The sequence below is a fragment of the Lepisosteus platostomus genome, chromosome 2 (assembly GCF_059453375.1).
Source record: "Lepisosteus platostomus isolate fLepPlt1 chromosome 2, fLepPlt1.hap1, whole genome shotgun sequence".
NCBI lineage: Eukaryota > Metazoa > Chordata > Actinopteri > Semionotiformes > Lepisosteidae > Lepisosteus > Lepisosteus platostomus.
The window spans coordinates 9010522-9027078 of NC_142612.1; the positions used below are offsets into that span (position 1 = coordinate 9010522).

Consider the following 16557-nt stretch of genomic DNA (forward strand, 5'->3'; position numbering starts at 1 on the left):
TGTACATGTCATTTCATCTGACATGAGATAGATATCCCAGAAAATGCATGCGGGTGAATGCTTTAAACTTCTTAGCACAAACAGAAACCCTCAGTGCATTCTTTAATTTCAAAATTAAAAATGTTGTACGCGCACTGTCGACTATGATGTTGAGACTTCAGGAAACAGGCTTTTCAAAATTGTTTTATTTTGCTCGGGTTATGGGAAGTTAACAAAAACGGGCAAAATTAAGTGTTACATAATGCTACAGTACTTTAGTTACATTCTTTTCTAAATTCACTTGAAGGAAAACTGCAAAGGTTTTGGAGTAGTCAATCACTCCAAGAGAGCCCTGGGTCTTCTTCGGTTCACCTCATCCCTGGATGACTAAATTGCTGACTGCAGTGGCCTAAATTATCACTGTTTCCAAGCTTTTGACGACAGTAGGTTTTAGATTACCTACCGTGCTGTTACTCTCCAGGACCCGAAGTGCAAACTTCTGTTGCAGAGACTGATTGTCAGGCCTGAATAGTCTCAAGTCTTGCATTCTTCAGGATTGGGAAGAACTATCTTTTCACAAGACTTGTGCTGTCCATCAATTTGAGTATACTTTCTGGTGAGGAAGACTTGAGTGGTATTGCTGCTTAAGAAAGGAGCAGTGCATTTTTAAAACACAGCTGGCGTAACTCCATTTGCACATTTACAGCATTTGTAGGGGGTGGTGTTGTAGAGGAGCTCTGGTTTAGTGAATGATAATGACTTTTAAGAGCTTGCCTACTCTTACCTCTGTACAGGAGAGAGAAAGGGCTGAAATATACAGAATAATCTTCCTTGTGCAATTTATTTAAATAGGAAAATAGATATTGAGCTTTAAGCTGTGGAATGAAATACAGCTGTTTTTTTTCTTAGGGACAAACACAACTCTTAAGGATAAGGAATATGAATTGGAGAAAATAGTTTGTAATTCCATAACAATCCCGAGTTATCTGTAGAAAATTACAGAAACATTAAACTCTTGAAATGTCAAAATGCTACATCACAGTGATTTGCAACAAAAAAATGCAAGTATATTTTTACTGTGAAAATTCTCTTAAGCCTCAGTTTCACAGTGGAAACTCCAGCAGGAAGGAAGTGTATTAACACAAGAATAGTTAATGCAATTCAAATTTTCTCATGAAATAACCTTTGCAGTTCTCCATGTACTTAAGAAGTTACTTTCTTACTGTTTAGAAAGTCTATTGCTAAGGGGTTTTTAAATGTTTATGACTTCAGAACAGCTCATTAAGATTGCTGCTGCACTTGAGAAAGTGTTGAACCTGAAACGGCTTACTTTACTACAGTAGGCGAAGAAGGCTGGAGACCTTTGTCTTTTCCTGCAACCTGCTCGGCTTTAACTTTCAAATAGTTTTTTAAAAGCTGTGCCGATTTCTGCGATCATATCTGTGGTGGTCGTTGCTCGGCCGTGTCTGTGGAAAGCCTGGTAGTTGCACTGGCGTGTGAGACTACAGGCCCCAAACGCAGCAATGAGTGAGGGTTTGATCCTGCAAGAGAGGAACAGAAATAAAACTGTCACGTACGGGGGCGATTTTTCGTGCGCCTGAACAACATAAGCATTCAAAACATTGTGTGAAATTCAAAACATTTTGCAGTAGGCCGAAAACACACTTCACCTTTAAAAGCTACAAAGAAGTCGTTCCAACAGTGGTTACACAGTGTGAATGAAAGTTTTTATAGTAGAAAAAATATAACCTGAGCTGGAATTCTGTTGTTGCGACACCGCAGAGAAAGGCAGTTTGTGATGCAGTGGTTAAAAAGCCAGTTAGTTAATAAATCTCTGGAGTCGAGAAGTATGCTTGATCGGTAAAAAGGCTACAATGGCTGCCCATCACCCAAATCTTATGTGCAAGTCCTTTGACATTAGAGCAACATGTTTCCATGTTGGAGGCCTGTCATACTGTAAATTATGGTAAAATCCATAATATCAGGTACTACAATCTTTAGAAACTGTTATACAGTATAGTGTGTGTTTACATACTATTATATACAGTATATAATTATGTATAGTTATATACTGCACTACACGTGGGGTAAAATTTGATGTGATTCAATGTAAAATACAAAGGTATTAATTACAAATGAGTATAATTTATAAAGAACAAAGTCTTAAGAACAATGGAAAAATGTTATTCAGAAACATCTAATCATTCAAAAAAACATCACCGTGAATAATGGTACGATGAACGAAAATATCCTGGATAAAACATCCATTCAGATGAACTTTAGTTGAATATATCCGTGGCTGTAATTTAGCTTGTTACCCAACATAGAATTCAAGCAGCCTTCCTGCACAATGTAATAGCGCAATTTCAGGAAACTGATGCTAACCAGATTCATACCGAATGAGCAGGAATTACGAAGTGATTACGAAGGACCGACGTTCTCACAGATGGTCTTACCCAAGTGTTAAGTCAGGTCTGTGTCTCAGAAACAAGTTTGCAATACTGTTACGGGCGGTGGGGCGGGTCCAGAGGTCATCTTCGCAGGTGTCTTACCCGTGTCTTTTCTCAGGCGGCGACGTGTACGCCCAGTGAGCCAGCGCTCCGAGGGAGCCGGACAGGAGGTCCCCCTGTCCTCCGCATCTGCGGCTGCTGCCTTCATGGCTGCACGTCACCACTGAGGAAAGTGGCAGAAGGGTGAAATGATCAGACATCAGTGCAGCTTATGAAAAACAGCTGTGGGCGAGTGATTTAACCGAGAGGATTCTGACGGCAGACGACAGCCATCATCTAAGAATTTAAGAGAGAGATCACTTTATTGGCCATATACAATTTCTTTTATTAGGGATTTGTCTTTTCACATACCCCAACTTGCTCTCCATGAGACACACAGACAGGGAGAGAAGCCTGGGTTCAGAGCTCAGGGTCAGCCATTTATACGGCGCCCCTGGAGCAGTTGGGGTTAAGGGCCTTGGTCAGGGGCCTAACGGAGTAGGATTCCTCTGCCGGTCACAGGATATGAACCAGCAACCTTTCAGCCACAGAGCAACCTCTGTGAAATTCGGTGCGTGTGGTGATTTACCTTCTCCATTTATACCGCAAGAGTAATAGTTTTATATATCTATCCGTGTGGGGCACTACTGTTATTTCACTGCAAGCTGCAGAAGTCTCACCTTTGTCTCCATCAGATATGATATCTTCTTCGCCTTTTAGGACAACAGTCAGGTTGCCCATGGCTTCACTCAAACGCATGACATTTCTCCTGTTATCATTCGTGTCCATGGGGTCCCTGCACTGCAGCAAGAGATACGATATGGTTTTGAGGGATGTGGGGGGAGAATTACTTATTTATCTTTTTTTGGGGGGAAAAAATCAAACTGGCATTTACCAGAAAAAAGAGCACAGGCAATATGTGGCACCAGCATTGAGCTTTCTTATACACAAAGAAATATTAGTGTACAGAACTAGCTGTCTGGCCACTTAGGAGTATACACTGGAAACTACCTGATGCAGTGTTCCAATCACTAAAAGAAGAGAGAAAAATGTCACATTCTGATGTGATAAGTGGAATGGCCTCAAATTTTTTTTTTATCCTGTGTTCATACTAGTGAGGACGGTATTGACTACTGTAACATTCTACTCTCTGGGGTTTCTAAATTCACATTGAACAAACTCCAGTATGTTCAAAATTCGGCATCCAGAATCCTGACCAGGTCTAGTGCAAGTGATCACATTACTCCTGTCCTGGAGTCCCTGCACTGACTTCCTGTCAAGTTTCATGTCGACCCCAAAATCCTCATGCTCACTGAGGCACCTAAGTACCTGTCTGAGCTACTATCGTCCTACTCTCCAACTCGCAACCTTCACTCTTCTAATTCTGGTCTCCTAACTGTCCCCCAAGCCTGTCTACACTCTATGGGTGACAGAGCCCTCTCCTGTTATGCCCCCAAGCTCTGGAAATCTCTCCCCAAGGATATCAGAGAGTCACTTTCTCTAAACTCCTTCAAATCCAGACTGAAAACCTTCTTCTTTAGAAGAGCCTTTCCTTAACTGGTCCTGTTCTTTACCCTCTGCTCCTACTGTGTTCAGTACCTCCATCTACTGTCTCCTCTCATTGTGCATTCTCATCGTACATTCTTGTGTATTTTTCTATTGTTATTGTCATTCTGTAAGCCACCTTTAAAGGCGCTATGAAAAATAAAGTTTATTATTATTATTATTTGGACTGAATTCATGTAACATTCATAATTAGCAACAAGCTTTTCCCCTAATTACTACATGAAGAGGCACCTCATCCACATTACACAGTTCCATGCTTACCATTGCTTCATACAGCCGACTGAACTCCATGACATTTGGAGTCAAAATACCCATCTGGTAGCCTTGAATGACTGATGGCTGCTGTGCTACAAGCCACAATCCGTCCTATTGAAAATAAATCAATCACCAGGTGAGAACTCACAAACTACACTTGGACATTTGCAATTTTATTATAAAAAAGAAATATGGATTTACCGCATCAATGACGACTGGAATACCTCTTGATCTGGATTTTTCTATGATGCCCTAGAATTAAATGACAATCTCCTTTAACTAGCTTTTGAACTGTGGCGAAAAAGAGACACCAGCTACACGTTTACTCAAAGACGGAGGAAAAGAGTATTTTATTAAACGTTATTTTGTAGCTGTGGAACGGCAACTATCTAACAGATTTAATTCCATATTATGAACTGAATAAAAAAAAAATCTAAAGCAAGATGGACAACACTGTAGCACAGCAGTTAGCACTGGGGCCCTGCGTTCAATTCCTAGGGTTCTGTCTCCATTTTCCCCATCTTTGCATGGGGTGTCTTCCGATGATTCAGTTTCCTCGCCCTTCACTATCCAAAGACATAACGGGAAAACTGGCCCTGTTGTGAGTGTGAGCGTGTTTGTGTCTGTGTGATGGGAGAGGCTCCGAGTCACCTTGACCCTGAATTCAAAGAGGTTATTGAAAGTGCTGTGATGAGAATGTTGCGTGCAACCTCTTTCTGTTCCTAAAACTGTAAATAAACATTGAGCAAGGTGCATTTGGGGTTTCACACAAGTCAGATTCATCAGGTTTGGAAGAAACAAAAACAGGTTTTCCACATTATATAAATTCTCTTCAATCGTGTGTCCGTTCTTTAGAACAGTACTCTGGAAGCACCTCTTTGGCCTACAGTGCTGTGTATTTTGTATTCCATGAGCTGTACCTTAGCATTTTCCAGGAGCTTATCGTCTCTGCCCAAGCCTGGTCCGACAACGACACTGTGAAGCCTGGGCAGCCACTTCTCCACTTCTGCGACTGCGTTGGGACTGTCGCTGAAAAATAAACCAGCCAGATAAGACGCAGACAGTAAGCATGAGAATCTACCTACGGCCTTCCAGTTTAAAAATTTCCGAGACAACAGTGCATTAACAAGTATAAGAACTAAACTCATTAATTTCTTTCATTGCAGAAACTGAGACCCTGTACCAAACTGGCCCCCATGGGGTCTCAGCTACATCATCCTAGAGCTTTCCCCTCTCCCTGGATGGTTTGATTGTCTTACTATTTCCCCAAAATCAATACTGGAGTTTTTATACTATTAAATATACCAAGCGACCCTCATAGATCGAGGTATTGCTTACATAAAAAACAGTAGTAGCCTGCAGTAGGATAAAACTACCCAGTTAGTGCTTCACACTTAAGTACTGTTCTTAAAAGTCATAAGGCTTTTGGTTTTATATAAGGTTTCTTATTTTCTTGAAATGTTTTTTTCAGTCCTCAGACAGATTAAAATCAGCTGCTTATGTTTAAATTTCCTCCATTATAATAAGAAGGAAAAAAAACCAATCCCTAATGTCGACTGTAAAGTACTGAAAGGAAACTGAGCTTAACTTACAGGACTGGATGTACTATGAGCTCTGGACTGTAGGATTTTATTACAGTTGCAGCATCTTTGGTACAAAATACATGTGACAAATCAGCTCCCTGGAACAGAATAAAACAAGGAAAGTATAAGTTCTACTGTACATCTGCATAAGTGAAGGAAATGATTTCTTCAGATTTTTCGTGAACGTACCACTTTAAGTGCTGAAATAGCTGCAAAGTATGGTGCTCCTGTGTACCTTTTTTAAAAGAACAAAAGACATTGTTAATGCATCGGTCATTCTCATCTATATTATATATTATAGTCACAGCTAGTTATTGAGAATTTACATCACCCAGCAATTCACAACTGTCAACCTGAAGCTAAGCAGGTGTGAGCCTGGTCAGTATCTGGATGGGAGACCTCCTGGGAAACACTAAGGTTGCTTCTGGAAGAGGTGTTAGTAGGGCCAGCAGGGGGAGCACACCTTGCAGTCTGTGTGGGTTCGAATGCCCCAGTATAGTGACGGAACACTATATTGTAAAAAGGCACTGTCCTTCAGATGAGATGTAAAACCGAGGTCCTGACTCTGTGGTCATTAAAAATCCCATGGTGTTTCTCTCAAAGAGTAGGGGTGTTACCCTGGCGTCCTGGCCAAATTTCCCCCTGGCCTTTACCAATCATGGCCTTCTAATAATCCCCATCTATGAATTGGCTTCATCACTCTGTTCTCCTCCCCACTGAGAGCTGATGTGTGGGGAGCATACTGGTGCACTATGGCTACCATTGCATCATTAGTGGTGGTGGAGGGGAGTCCCCATTACCTGTAAAGCTCTTTGAGTGGAGTGTCCAGAAAAGTGCTATATAAGTGTAAGGAATTATTATTATTAAACTTAAAAATGTCTAGACGTTTTATTGTTTTGTAATGAAGCTAATGCTTCCTTTGCGTGAGCTATCAAACACAATCGTGAGATGATCGTCTCTGGTCTGCATTGCTTCAGGAACTTCTTTGCACTGATGCAGGTCAGAGCCTGCAGAATCTTACAGTAATTTTTACATAACTTCCAGATATTCTGGAATAGTTTTTGCTTTTAACAAATATATTTATTTATACTCCAAACATAGTACATGGACAACTTTGCCTAAATCAGGATCTAAACTCTTGAAAGCAGATACATGTACAGTCACTAATTTATGTTAATAGTTTATTTTTTTAATAGAATCATATCCTATTGCTTCCAGTTCCATATGCAAAACTTGTACCAAGGTTAAGCTGGACAACACGTGCCTTTAATTTCTCCCACTATCCCAGTGCATACTGATGTGTTGCAGGGCTAGCAGGCTATTCAGAACAGCTAGCTATTCAAAAGGATTACAAACAGGAAAATAAAAACTGTGATTTGACCTTACAAAATAAATTCTATATATTAAAACAGGGAAGACTGGATTTTGAAAGGTGTTTCAAGGTGAAGTCATTCTCATTATGAAGGAATTCCGGCTTTCATGTTTCCCTATAATTTGGAGATAGTAAGTCAACTTACTCTTGACATCCTCCTATGATACCAACTCTTCCATCCTGGCCTTTATGTTTTTTTGAAGTCCAAGGAGGAATAATATTTTTCACAAGCGGAATCATATTTTCCATATTCCTCGGTGATGGACTTCTAAGTGAGAAGGCTCGCTCAATTACTGGAAAAGAAACAGAAATAGTCTGACCTCACTTTGCTGCAGAGACAGGTAAGCTACAGAGACAAACTAATACTGATCAGGACTGAGAGTACCGTATACTCAGAAATTAACCACTGAGTACAGTGCTACCGAAGGTCAATAAACTAGTTGACCTTTTTTATTTTTTTCTTATTGGCAGTTAAGAATACTGTCTCTTATTAGTGGCAATTCTTACCCTACTAAATCTTACCAAGGCTGTCTTTCTAATTGTCAGAGGGAAATACCGAAAGGCAGTAGGTATCACCAATGCTTTCATGAACACTCGAGGAGGAAAAGAGATCTGTACCTAAAACTGATTAACATTTAAAACTCTAAAAGTTATGCACTGGCACACCTTATTGTAAAACACAGTAGCACACTTTACCTGGCACATGTATGTTAGAAACAGCCAGGCCTCGATCCTGGAAAGCCACAGACAAAGGTTTTATAAACATATTTCTAAATTATTATGGTCTATAACTCTGGAAATGTAACTGAGTTAGCTATCAGTAAAAAACTGATCAGTAAAAGCCAAGATGAGCTCAGGCTGCATGAAAACCAACCAGACCCTGGCTTCAACGGCCTGGGGTGGTTCTCCCCCTCTAATGTACAAAAGAGATGTGAGAGTACTTCCCCAGCTCATTTCAACTCGAGCTGAGCTACATAGTCTCAGCATTGGTCGTAAGTCTGCCAGGTGCATCTCTGCTCTGGCAGGATTCGATCCTGGTTACTCAAGGGCTTCACTGCACTCACAGAGCCACTCTCTAGACGGCAGTGACCTCAGCTATACTTGTGCTTTGAGGAGTGACATCACTTCTGTAACATACTCAGCACCGCTGAGCCCCATTACATACAGGCAACAAAATGTATGTAACTTCAACGTTTTTATTTTATCCCATTTCTTTTTTCAAAAAATGACTCAATACACGTTATGCCCCATTTTGTTTAAGCACAGTTATGTGGTTTCTTTCTTTAAAGACCAACACATCTGATGTATTCATTGTCTTAATACATGTAGAGGAAGGCATTAAGGCTTCTGTGTAATGTGCACAGTCTGAGGAAGAACATCAGCCAAAACATGGCGAACAGGTCAGAGACCGAGACAGGAAAAGGGTCTAAGCCAATATTCTTCTAAGCAAGGATATATGGAATACACAAGCACATAGGGGCAATATTAAGAAGACTGAGTTTTGCTTTTTTTTTAACTTGTGTTATTTCTTTGGTTAGCATTTCGTTCTTTTACTGTACATTTATAACATTTATTTTTAAATCTACACTTACACGTTTACTAGAACTATATTCCCAAAGAAGATACTGAGTTTAGAAAATAATTTTCTAGAGGCTTCAAATGGCCTCATCTTGTTGGCTACCTTCCTTATCTCTGTAATTTCATCTGCTTAGACTGATGAAATAGGCTTTAAGCACTTGTCAATAGAAAAGAAGTGCAATCTGAAGAATGCTTTTATTGTGAGACTCTTCTGTAAAAACTGATTAATGCTTTGACAATTATTTTATTTTAATTGTGCAATAATAAGATTAGTTTTTCACAAACAGTGAAAGCCTTTAGCGATTGTCTGATCTTTTTTCTTCCCACTTTTGACATTGCTGGTCAAATACCTTTGCCCTGCAAACTTAGCCGATTTTATCAATACCAAATTTGCATCGAAAAGTTCCGATGATAATTTCTGCACTCTTGACAGGTTATAAACCATTTTGAGAAATGTGACCCGTCATACAAACCGCTCCTGCTCAAAAACTGTTGGATGTTGGATCAAATAACTCCAACTTTTACAGTTAGAATTTTATTACAAATAGGATGAATGCAAATGTGAAATTTGTTTTCTTATCTGCATCAAGATGGCTCCTTGACAACTATTTCTTTTTTATCATCACTATTCAGCTCATAACACAAACTACTGTTGTTATAGAACCGTTTGTCCGATTAACCCAGCTTTCATGAACAACTAAAGTTGCTTTAGATTTGTACATCACAATGAAAAGGTCCTGGAATAATTTTCCCACCCACACTGGATCATCATCTGCTTGATGAAATGTCAATTACAATACATCAAAATAGTGTCAATTAATTCACACAGCTAAAGGCCCACTTGGAAGCCTTCAAATTTGCTTGCAGGTTTTAGATGACATTTCAGAAAAAATATTCTGAAAAAACAGCTTAATCCTTATTAGGAATTAAGCAGTCAAGCAGGTAAATGACAATTTAATCTAGAGCCATGGTTTTTATAGATAAGTCATTAACCGATGTATTTATTGCTTGTCTTCTCTGCAATATTGTTTGACTTGTTCTATTCCTTCAAAAACCTGAAAATAACACATTTCCCTTCTGTTTAAGAATTTATATGTGTTAGGACTTGTCATTGCTGCAAGGGCACTTTGCACTAATAAGAATCGGCACTGCGACACTTCCCTCTAAATGTTTTTGTAAGGAAACAAGTGCTCGGTGGCACGTGTTTGCAACTGAGCAGTTGTGTCGGAGTATTTTCAAGATGGAAGAGGAAAAGAAATGGAACAGAAAGTTTATTAAGCCTTATGCAGAAAAGTAGCATTAGATCTGACAGCACCAGAAGCAGTGTATAATATCAAATACATGGACCTTTGAAAATTACAATGAGATTATAGGAAATGTCAGACATAAAAAAGTCTCTCTAGTCATCTTAAGTTTATACTTAAAAACTGAAAACAGACTTGCTGGGCCTTTCACCTCTCCTTAGTTTAGGGAGTTAAGTCTAATTAAGCAAAGGGGGATCAATATTTATTATTTAAGGTGTTAATTCAGGTGCTAACAACAACTGGCCTACTCTCAGTACAGTGTGAGGACTTATGCCACAGTATCCAGGAGTTCGACTTTCCCTGCTGCAAGACATCTCAGCCACAGACGGGATCCCAGAGATCCCTTTCAAAGCTGGCCTGACTGACCCGTATCTGCACCGTAAGAAAGTGCCCCCTGACACAAGAACATGACCACTCTGTGCCCACTGACCTGGTGACATCGTGGCCAAACCGTTTCACAAGCTAATAACCCCACAGCCACCAACAGATTTTGATGCTCAAGTGTTTTTCACATCCACTATTACAATCAACGGCTCTGAATAACCCCCAGCAGGTATCCTTTAACTATCTACGATGTGCGATTTAAAAAAACAAAACAAAACAAAACAAAACAAAACATTTTAATGAACAGACACATCCACCCATTATCAGAAAGCCACTCATTTCTGGGCATGTATGGCGGCAAACTTGTAGCCTATCCCAGCAGCACAGGGAGCAAGGCAGGGCGACGCCCTGGAGAGGACACCAGTCCGCCGCAACACGCAAAGAACGCTCCCAACGCAATACGGTCACGAGACTTCGATGCGCTCAAGTCAGACTTAACAGAACCGTGAACCGCGACAAGCCGGCGCGCGTCTTCTCCACACACACGGCTATCCTGCCACCACAGCTGGCCCACCGCTCACTTTTGGGACTCCTGCGGCGAGGAGGCGGGATGAAAGCAGAGGTACCTATGGCCTGGGCTGGGCCCGGTGTCGCAGTTTGATTAGAACAGCCTGCAGGCTGGGGATTGTGGGGGCGCTGCGGAGGGGCGCAGGGCGCGGTCTGGGGGTGCGGGGCGGCAGGACTGGCAATGCTGGCAAACATCTGCCCCAGCACCTGCAACATCTGGAGCTCCCGGGCGTGCTCCGCCTCGCGCCGCCTGTCCTCCACTTTGAGCCGCTGCTCCTCGTACTTATAGAAGCTCTCCTCGGCCTCCATGCTCTGCTCCAGGAACTTCTCCATCAGCTTGTCCAGCGACAGGTTCGCGTAGCGCTTTTTGGACCTCTTTGGGCGGGTGGCAGCAGGGGTACTGTTCTGGACGTGGTTCTGCCTCTGTCCCACGCCTGCAACACCAAAACAAAAACACCGACACGATTACGGCTCCCAGTCCGCACAGCTGGGCCTGCTTCTCACTTTCAGAAAGACCACAGCAAAGCCGAGCTAACCAGCAGGCACACACGCCTTCGCCTTTCCAGCACGTTCGGTGAAGCTCCACTGTCTTCTTCTGGAAGAACCGAAACCCTCACATCCATTGCAAATTGGCAACAGGCTCAATGCAAAGAAGCAGATTATAGAACAGTTTTTTTTTTTCATTCTCTCTCTAAGGTCTCACTTAGGCAGTCCCTGCAAGAAGATAACTACAACAGACCTGAATGCTAACTTTCCTCTGTTTTTCTTAACCCAACTATAACTTGCAGGAAGTGTGTGCCAACTGCAATTTTCCCCTTTAAAACAGTTTATTATATTTCAACTCGGCAAAGGCAAAGCTTTTAAATAGCACAATCTGGGGCTTTGTTTTTCATTTTCTAATCACTTTAAGTAGAGTAGCTTCAATGGACATGTTTCTGGACAGCTTACATGTAGTCCTTTTCTTGACCCTAACCCACTGCAATAAAATTGCAGTTTTGCATGAAACCAGATAAAGGGGCAATTGTCCAGAAACTTAAAATATTTTAACTCTGAATTAGGCTACTCTGAATTAAAGGCAGCCCACAGATGACAGTCAATTCAGTGTCTAATTTTGTCATTTAATCATTCCCAACCCTTTAATTTAATTGTGGTTAAAACTTAGAAGACACCAAACAGGGAAAAAAAAACATGAGTACTGTACACAGCCACATACAGTAGTACACCAGAACCATGTAACTCATATTCACAAGGTTTTCCGTAAAAAGCATTCCTACTTTAAAGTGTAAGAATTGTCTTCACTTTGGTGCCCAGTCTTTTTAAAGAACCCTGTAAGCACCACAGCACTGTAGTGAGGTAAGGTTGCATCTGTTCAGTTCATTTTGGCAAGCTAACAGGTCTCATCTCACCCGATAAGAGCTGGTAGATTATGACGTATTTGTTGCTTTCTTGATCAGAATTATGATTTCATTCATTGCAATATTTTGTATGTCATAGCTGTTCTGTCAAGCTACAACAAAGAATATTGCCGCTACTGTTTTTACCTCTGAAGAAAACGAAAACCCAAGCCTTGTAATCATTCACGGCTACCAATCATGAATTTACACTATCGATCACAAATCACATCGAGAAGGGCAGGCGCAAGACGTCCGGGTGCAATGAACATTCTTCTGCCTGCCTTTGCTGTTTAAAATCTAAAAGGCATCAATGACCCGGCGGCAGGGCAAGTCAGAATGTAAACTGTGCTAACTGCAGTTTCGACAGAAGCGGTACTTACTGGCACTGTTGCTCACCGGCACGGGAATCGGAAAGGACGAGTACTCCAGCTTCACCGGGTGCTCAGTGTAGGAGCACTCGCCGGTGCTCTCTCCGTAGGCTTCTTGCGGGTGGTCGATGCCTTCACCCTCCTCTTCCGTCCCGTCCATTGCTTCGTCCCCTATGGCCACACTATCGATCATGTCCTGCGGGTCGATGTGGGGTCTGTTGCTCAGTATCCTATCCATCTCGTCATAAAACTTGCAGATCTTGCGGTAGTGTCCGTTCTTTTTGATGCCTTCCTTGGCCTGGTAGTACTGCCTCTTTAACCCCTTCACGCGTATCCTGCACTGCTCGGGTGTCCTGTCGAAGCCCATCTCCCCCAGCCTGCAAGCGACATCGCGGTAAACATGACTGTTCCGAAAGTTTCCGTCCAGCGCCGTCTGCACATCCTGCTCACCCCAGATGTCCAGCAAGGCTCTGGTCTCCACGTCTGACCACAAGAACCCCCTTGTGTTTGCTAGCATAATAGTTAGAAGCCAGCGAGCACGGTAGGTGCTCAAGAAGAAAATAACCCCTCCAGCCGCACCAACGAGCCAGAAGACGACGGGCAAAGTTACATGGAGCGCATCTGAATTTGCATACAGGCGCACTCCATGGTAGTCCACACAAATCGGGCCTCGGGTTTTTTTCTTTCCGAAATCAGATCAGGTTCGGTTTTTCTCTCTCGTTCACATCGCCTTGACCAGCAGGCGAAGAAGTCGACTCGCTTCGAGCCGTAACGTTTCAAACCATATTTCTGCACAATGAAGATTAACCCACGACTCAGCAAAGCTGCTTACAACTGCTGTGTGCTGACTGGAAGACGTCACTGACACTGGGTGTACTACATCATTAGAATTACACTAAATATCTGGATGTCCGATGGGTCTTAAGCACACACCGTTACAATGTACGGTTTTTCACGCTTTGGGAGAAAAATAAGAGAAAGCGACGGAGAAATGATCGAAGATCGTTTCAGTTAAAAAATATGCCACATCAAGTAGGTTGTTACATCAAAAGCGAAAAATAAATTAACCATGCCAGGTGTACAACGCCTCAATGTGTTTAAATGCGTGGGCTGTAATTGTCCTGGAAACATTCTGCGAAGATTAAGATTTCAAGATATCACGGACACGGGGAATCTTTCTAACGACTTGAAGGTGGGTTCGCGTTTTTCTTGTAAGAACAAAAAAAACAAACGATACATGAGTGTGGACACGAGTTGTTCGGGCGGGTGGCTGAACTGCGGGCGTGATCAAATCGATATTTACGTCTCGCGAGTTGCAAAAGGCAAACTACAACTTTACCTCCTTCGTGCGAATAGAAGAGCGAAACGGCAACCGCGGTGAGCACTGCCACAATGCAAGTGGCCACAGACCCCTTTCCCCATTGCACGGCTACACTTTGTCGCCGCTCTGTTCCGGGACATGACATTCCAGGGCCTCGCACGCTGCTTACCTACTGAGCGACCGCGACTTAATCCAGCTATAACAACACAGAAACGGCTTGTGTGAATCATAAGGGTGCTGCTCCGGTGGGGGGTGGGTGAGGGGGGGGAAAAAAAGCTACACAGAAAACAGGAAGCTAGCTGTATGAAATACACAAGAGCGTTTCACGTTATTAATGTACATAACCCTACACAGCCAATCATAGTGAGCGAAGGCCCGAAGTTCAAAGGTTATTCTCCAGAGCTTTGTTAACATGCGCCAAGAAGACGCCGGAGCCGAAGTGCAACAGCTTTGTTCACGGTTTTTTAAAAATGCGTACAAGATTACTTCTATTACACCAAGCCTTTCTTGAAATGTCAAACATTCTGTGACTGTCTGACAATAACAACACAAGAAAATGACTTAAATACGATTTTCCTCGCTTGTTGCCCCCTAGTGTTTGCACCTCAGAGCTCAGAAGCAAGTACCTGCGGAATGATTTTCGTGCATCCATTAAGCCGTTTATTTCTAATTGGGGGAGCCGGTATCTGACGGCCTATCATGGACGGATAACTTAAAGACAACAGCTGAACCGGCCTTTATGCTGGTCGTGGAGTCTGGGTCTATCTGCTGTAGGTTTTTAGGTCATCTGAAGAGTTGGAAAAAGTTGCTAAATTGGTCCAAGTAATTTAAAAAATATCAAAGGCAATATATATAGTATATATATTATATAATAAATGTATAATGAATAAGGACTTTAATAATTGAGGGGAGGAGTCCCTTTGATAATTGACCCAAGCACCTCGGCCAACCATTTCATGACAGGAGGTAAGGTATTGACTTCAACAGCATAACTGGGTACCTTGTTCCACTAAGATTCTGAATACGTGTATCAGTTCCCCTTGTAATCTCAATTCAAGACCAATTCAATATTTAGTTTCTACAATCTTACAGTGTATTACAGTCCCTTAAACTGCAGAATGTATCTGGTTGTTCCTCTCGGGACAGATTCCAGAACAGCTCTATCTTGTATATAATGTTGTGACCCAAACTATACATGGTAGAAAAGGCTACTTACAGTATGAAAAAGACTTAGGTGTTTATTTCGACACATCATTTACATCTTCTAGACAGTGGGGAAGCAATTAAAAAGACAAAACGGTTGGATATACTGTGTATGGATAGTTATATGGGGAATCTCTGGAGTTGTAAACTAGTGCTACTGCTTATGCCATGTCACTCTGCAACTCACAGCTTACAACTGGCAGCCCACTGAAGCTCAGCAGGTGTGAGCCTGGTCAGTACCTGGATGGGAGACCTCCTGGGAAAAACTAAGGTTGCTGCTGGTAGAGGTATTAGAGAGGCCAGTAGGGGGCGCTCACACTGCAGTCTACGTGGGTCCTAATGCCCCAGTATAGTGACGGGGACACTATACTGTTAACAAAAAAGGCACTGTCCTTTGGATAAGAAGTAAAACTGAGGTCCTGACTCTCTGTGGTCACTAAAAATCCCAGGGTGTTTCTTGGAAAGAGTAAGGACAGAAAAGTGCTATATAAATGTAAGGAATTAATATTAATAATTGCTTACTTATATAGCACTTTTCTGGACACTCCACTCAAAGCGCTTTACAGGTAATGGGGACTCCCCTCCACCACCACCAATGTGCAGCCCCACCTAGATGATGCGACAGCAGCCATAGTGCGCCAGAACGCTCACCACACATCAGCTATCAGTGGGGAGGAGTGCTGAAGCCAATTTATAGATGGGGATTATAAGGAGGCCATGATAGGTAAGGGCCAATGGGAAATTTGGCCAGGACACCAGGGTTACACCCCTACTCTTTTCGAGAAACACCCTAGGATTTTTAATGACCACAGAGAGTCAGGACCTCGGTTTTACGTCTCAGCCGAATGACGGTGCCTTTTTACAGTATAGTGTCTTTGTCACTATATGGGGCATTAGGACCCACATAGACCACAGGCTTAGCGCCCCCTGCTGGTCCAACTAACACCTTATCCGGCAGCAGCCTTAGTTTTTCCCAGGAGGTCTCCCATCCAGGTACTGACCAGGCTCACACCTGCTGAGCTTCAGGGGGTTGGCAGTTGTGAATTGCTGGGTGATATGGCTGCTGGCAAATTATTATTATTATTATTATTATTATTATTATTATTGCTGTTGGACAAAAAATAGTTTTTTTTTACTATACGTAGAAAGTCCAGATTGCTGCCTGATGTCTTTAGACCACAGAAGCTAACCATATAGTGTATGGTTAGCTGTACATCATGTATGGATGGTGTGTGGTGGCTCTGTGACTCAGGA

At 42.2% G+C, this 16557-nt stretch overlaps 1 protein-coding gene across 4 annotated transcripts; it reads right to left on the bottom strand.

Moving 5' to 3' along the window:
• Nucleotides 1-170: 170 nt before the first annotated feature.
• naxd (NAD(P)HX dehydratase) lies at nucleotides 171-14432 on the bottom strand. 4 transcript variants are annotated; one of them, XM_088597075.1, is made up of 12 exons: nucleotides 14270-14432; nucleotides 12792-13156; nucleotides 11032-11451; nucleotides 7390-7537; nucleotides 6062-6107; nucleotides 5882-5970; nucleotides 5210-5318; nucleotides 4491-4541; nucleotides 4296-4400; nucleotides 3149-3269; nucleotides 2532-2652; nucleotides 171-1520 (listed from the first exon to the last, which is right to left on the bottom strand). In XM_088597075.1, exons 2-12 carry the CDS (start codon nucleotides 13144-13146, stop codon nucleotides 1370-1372), a joined length of 1716 nt encoding a protein of 571 aa, XP_088453201.1. In that variant the 5' UTR covers nucleotides 13147-13156; nucleotides 14270-14432; the 3' UTR covers nucleotides 171-1369. The 4 variants fall into 4 exon arrangements, with proteins under 4 accessions (XP_088453201.1, XP_088453187.1, XP_088453178.1 ...); XM_088597061.1 differs by lacking the exon at nucleotides 14270-14432 and adding an exon at nucleotides 14119-14252; XM_088597052.1 differs by lacking the exon at nucleotides 14270-14432 and having other exon boundaries at nucleotides 12792-14091.
• Nucleotides 14433-16557: the final 2125 nt, after the last annotated feature.

Coding starts and splice junctions, on each gene's coding strand:
- naxd (XM_088597052.1), bottom strand. CDS start 13,296: ATGCTAGCAAACACAAGGGGGTTCTTGTGGTCAGACGTGGAGACCAGA. Junction 11,452..12,791: donor GCCGGTGAGCAACAGTGCCA/GTAAGTACCGCT, acceptor TTGGTGTTGCAG/GCGTGGGACAGAGGCAGAAC. Junction 3,270..4,295: donor GTCGGCTGTATGAAGCAATG/GTAAGCATGGAA, acceptor CTCTTGCTGCAG/TGCAGGGACCCCATGGACAC.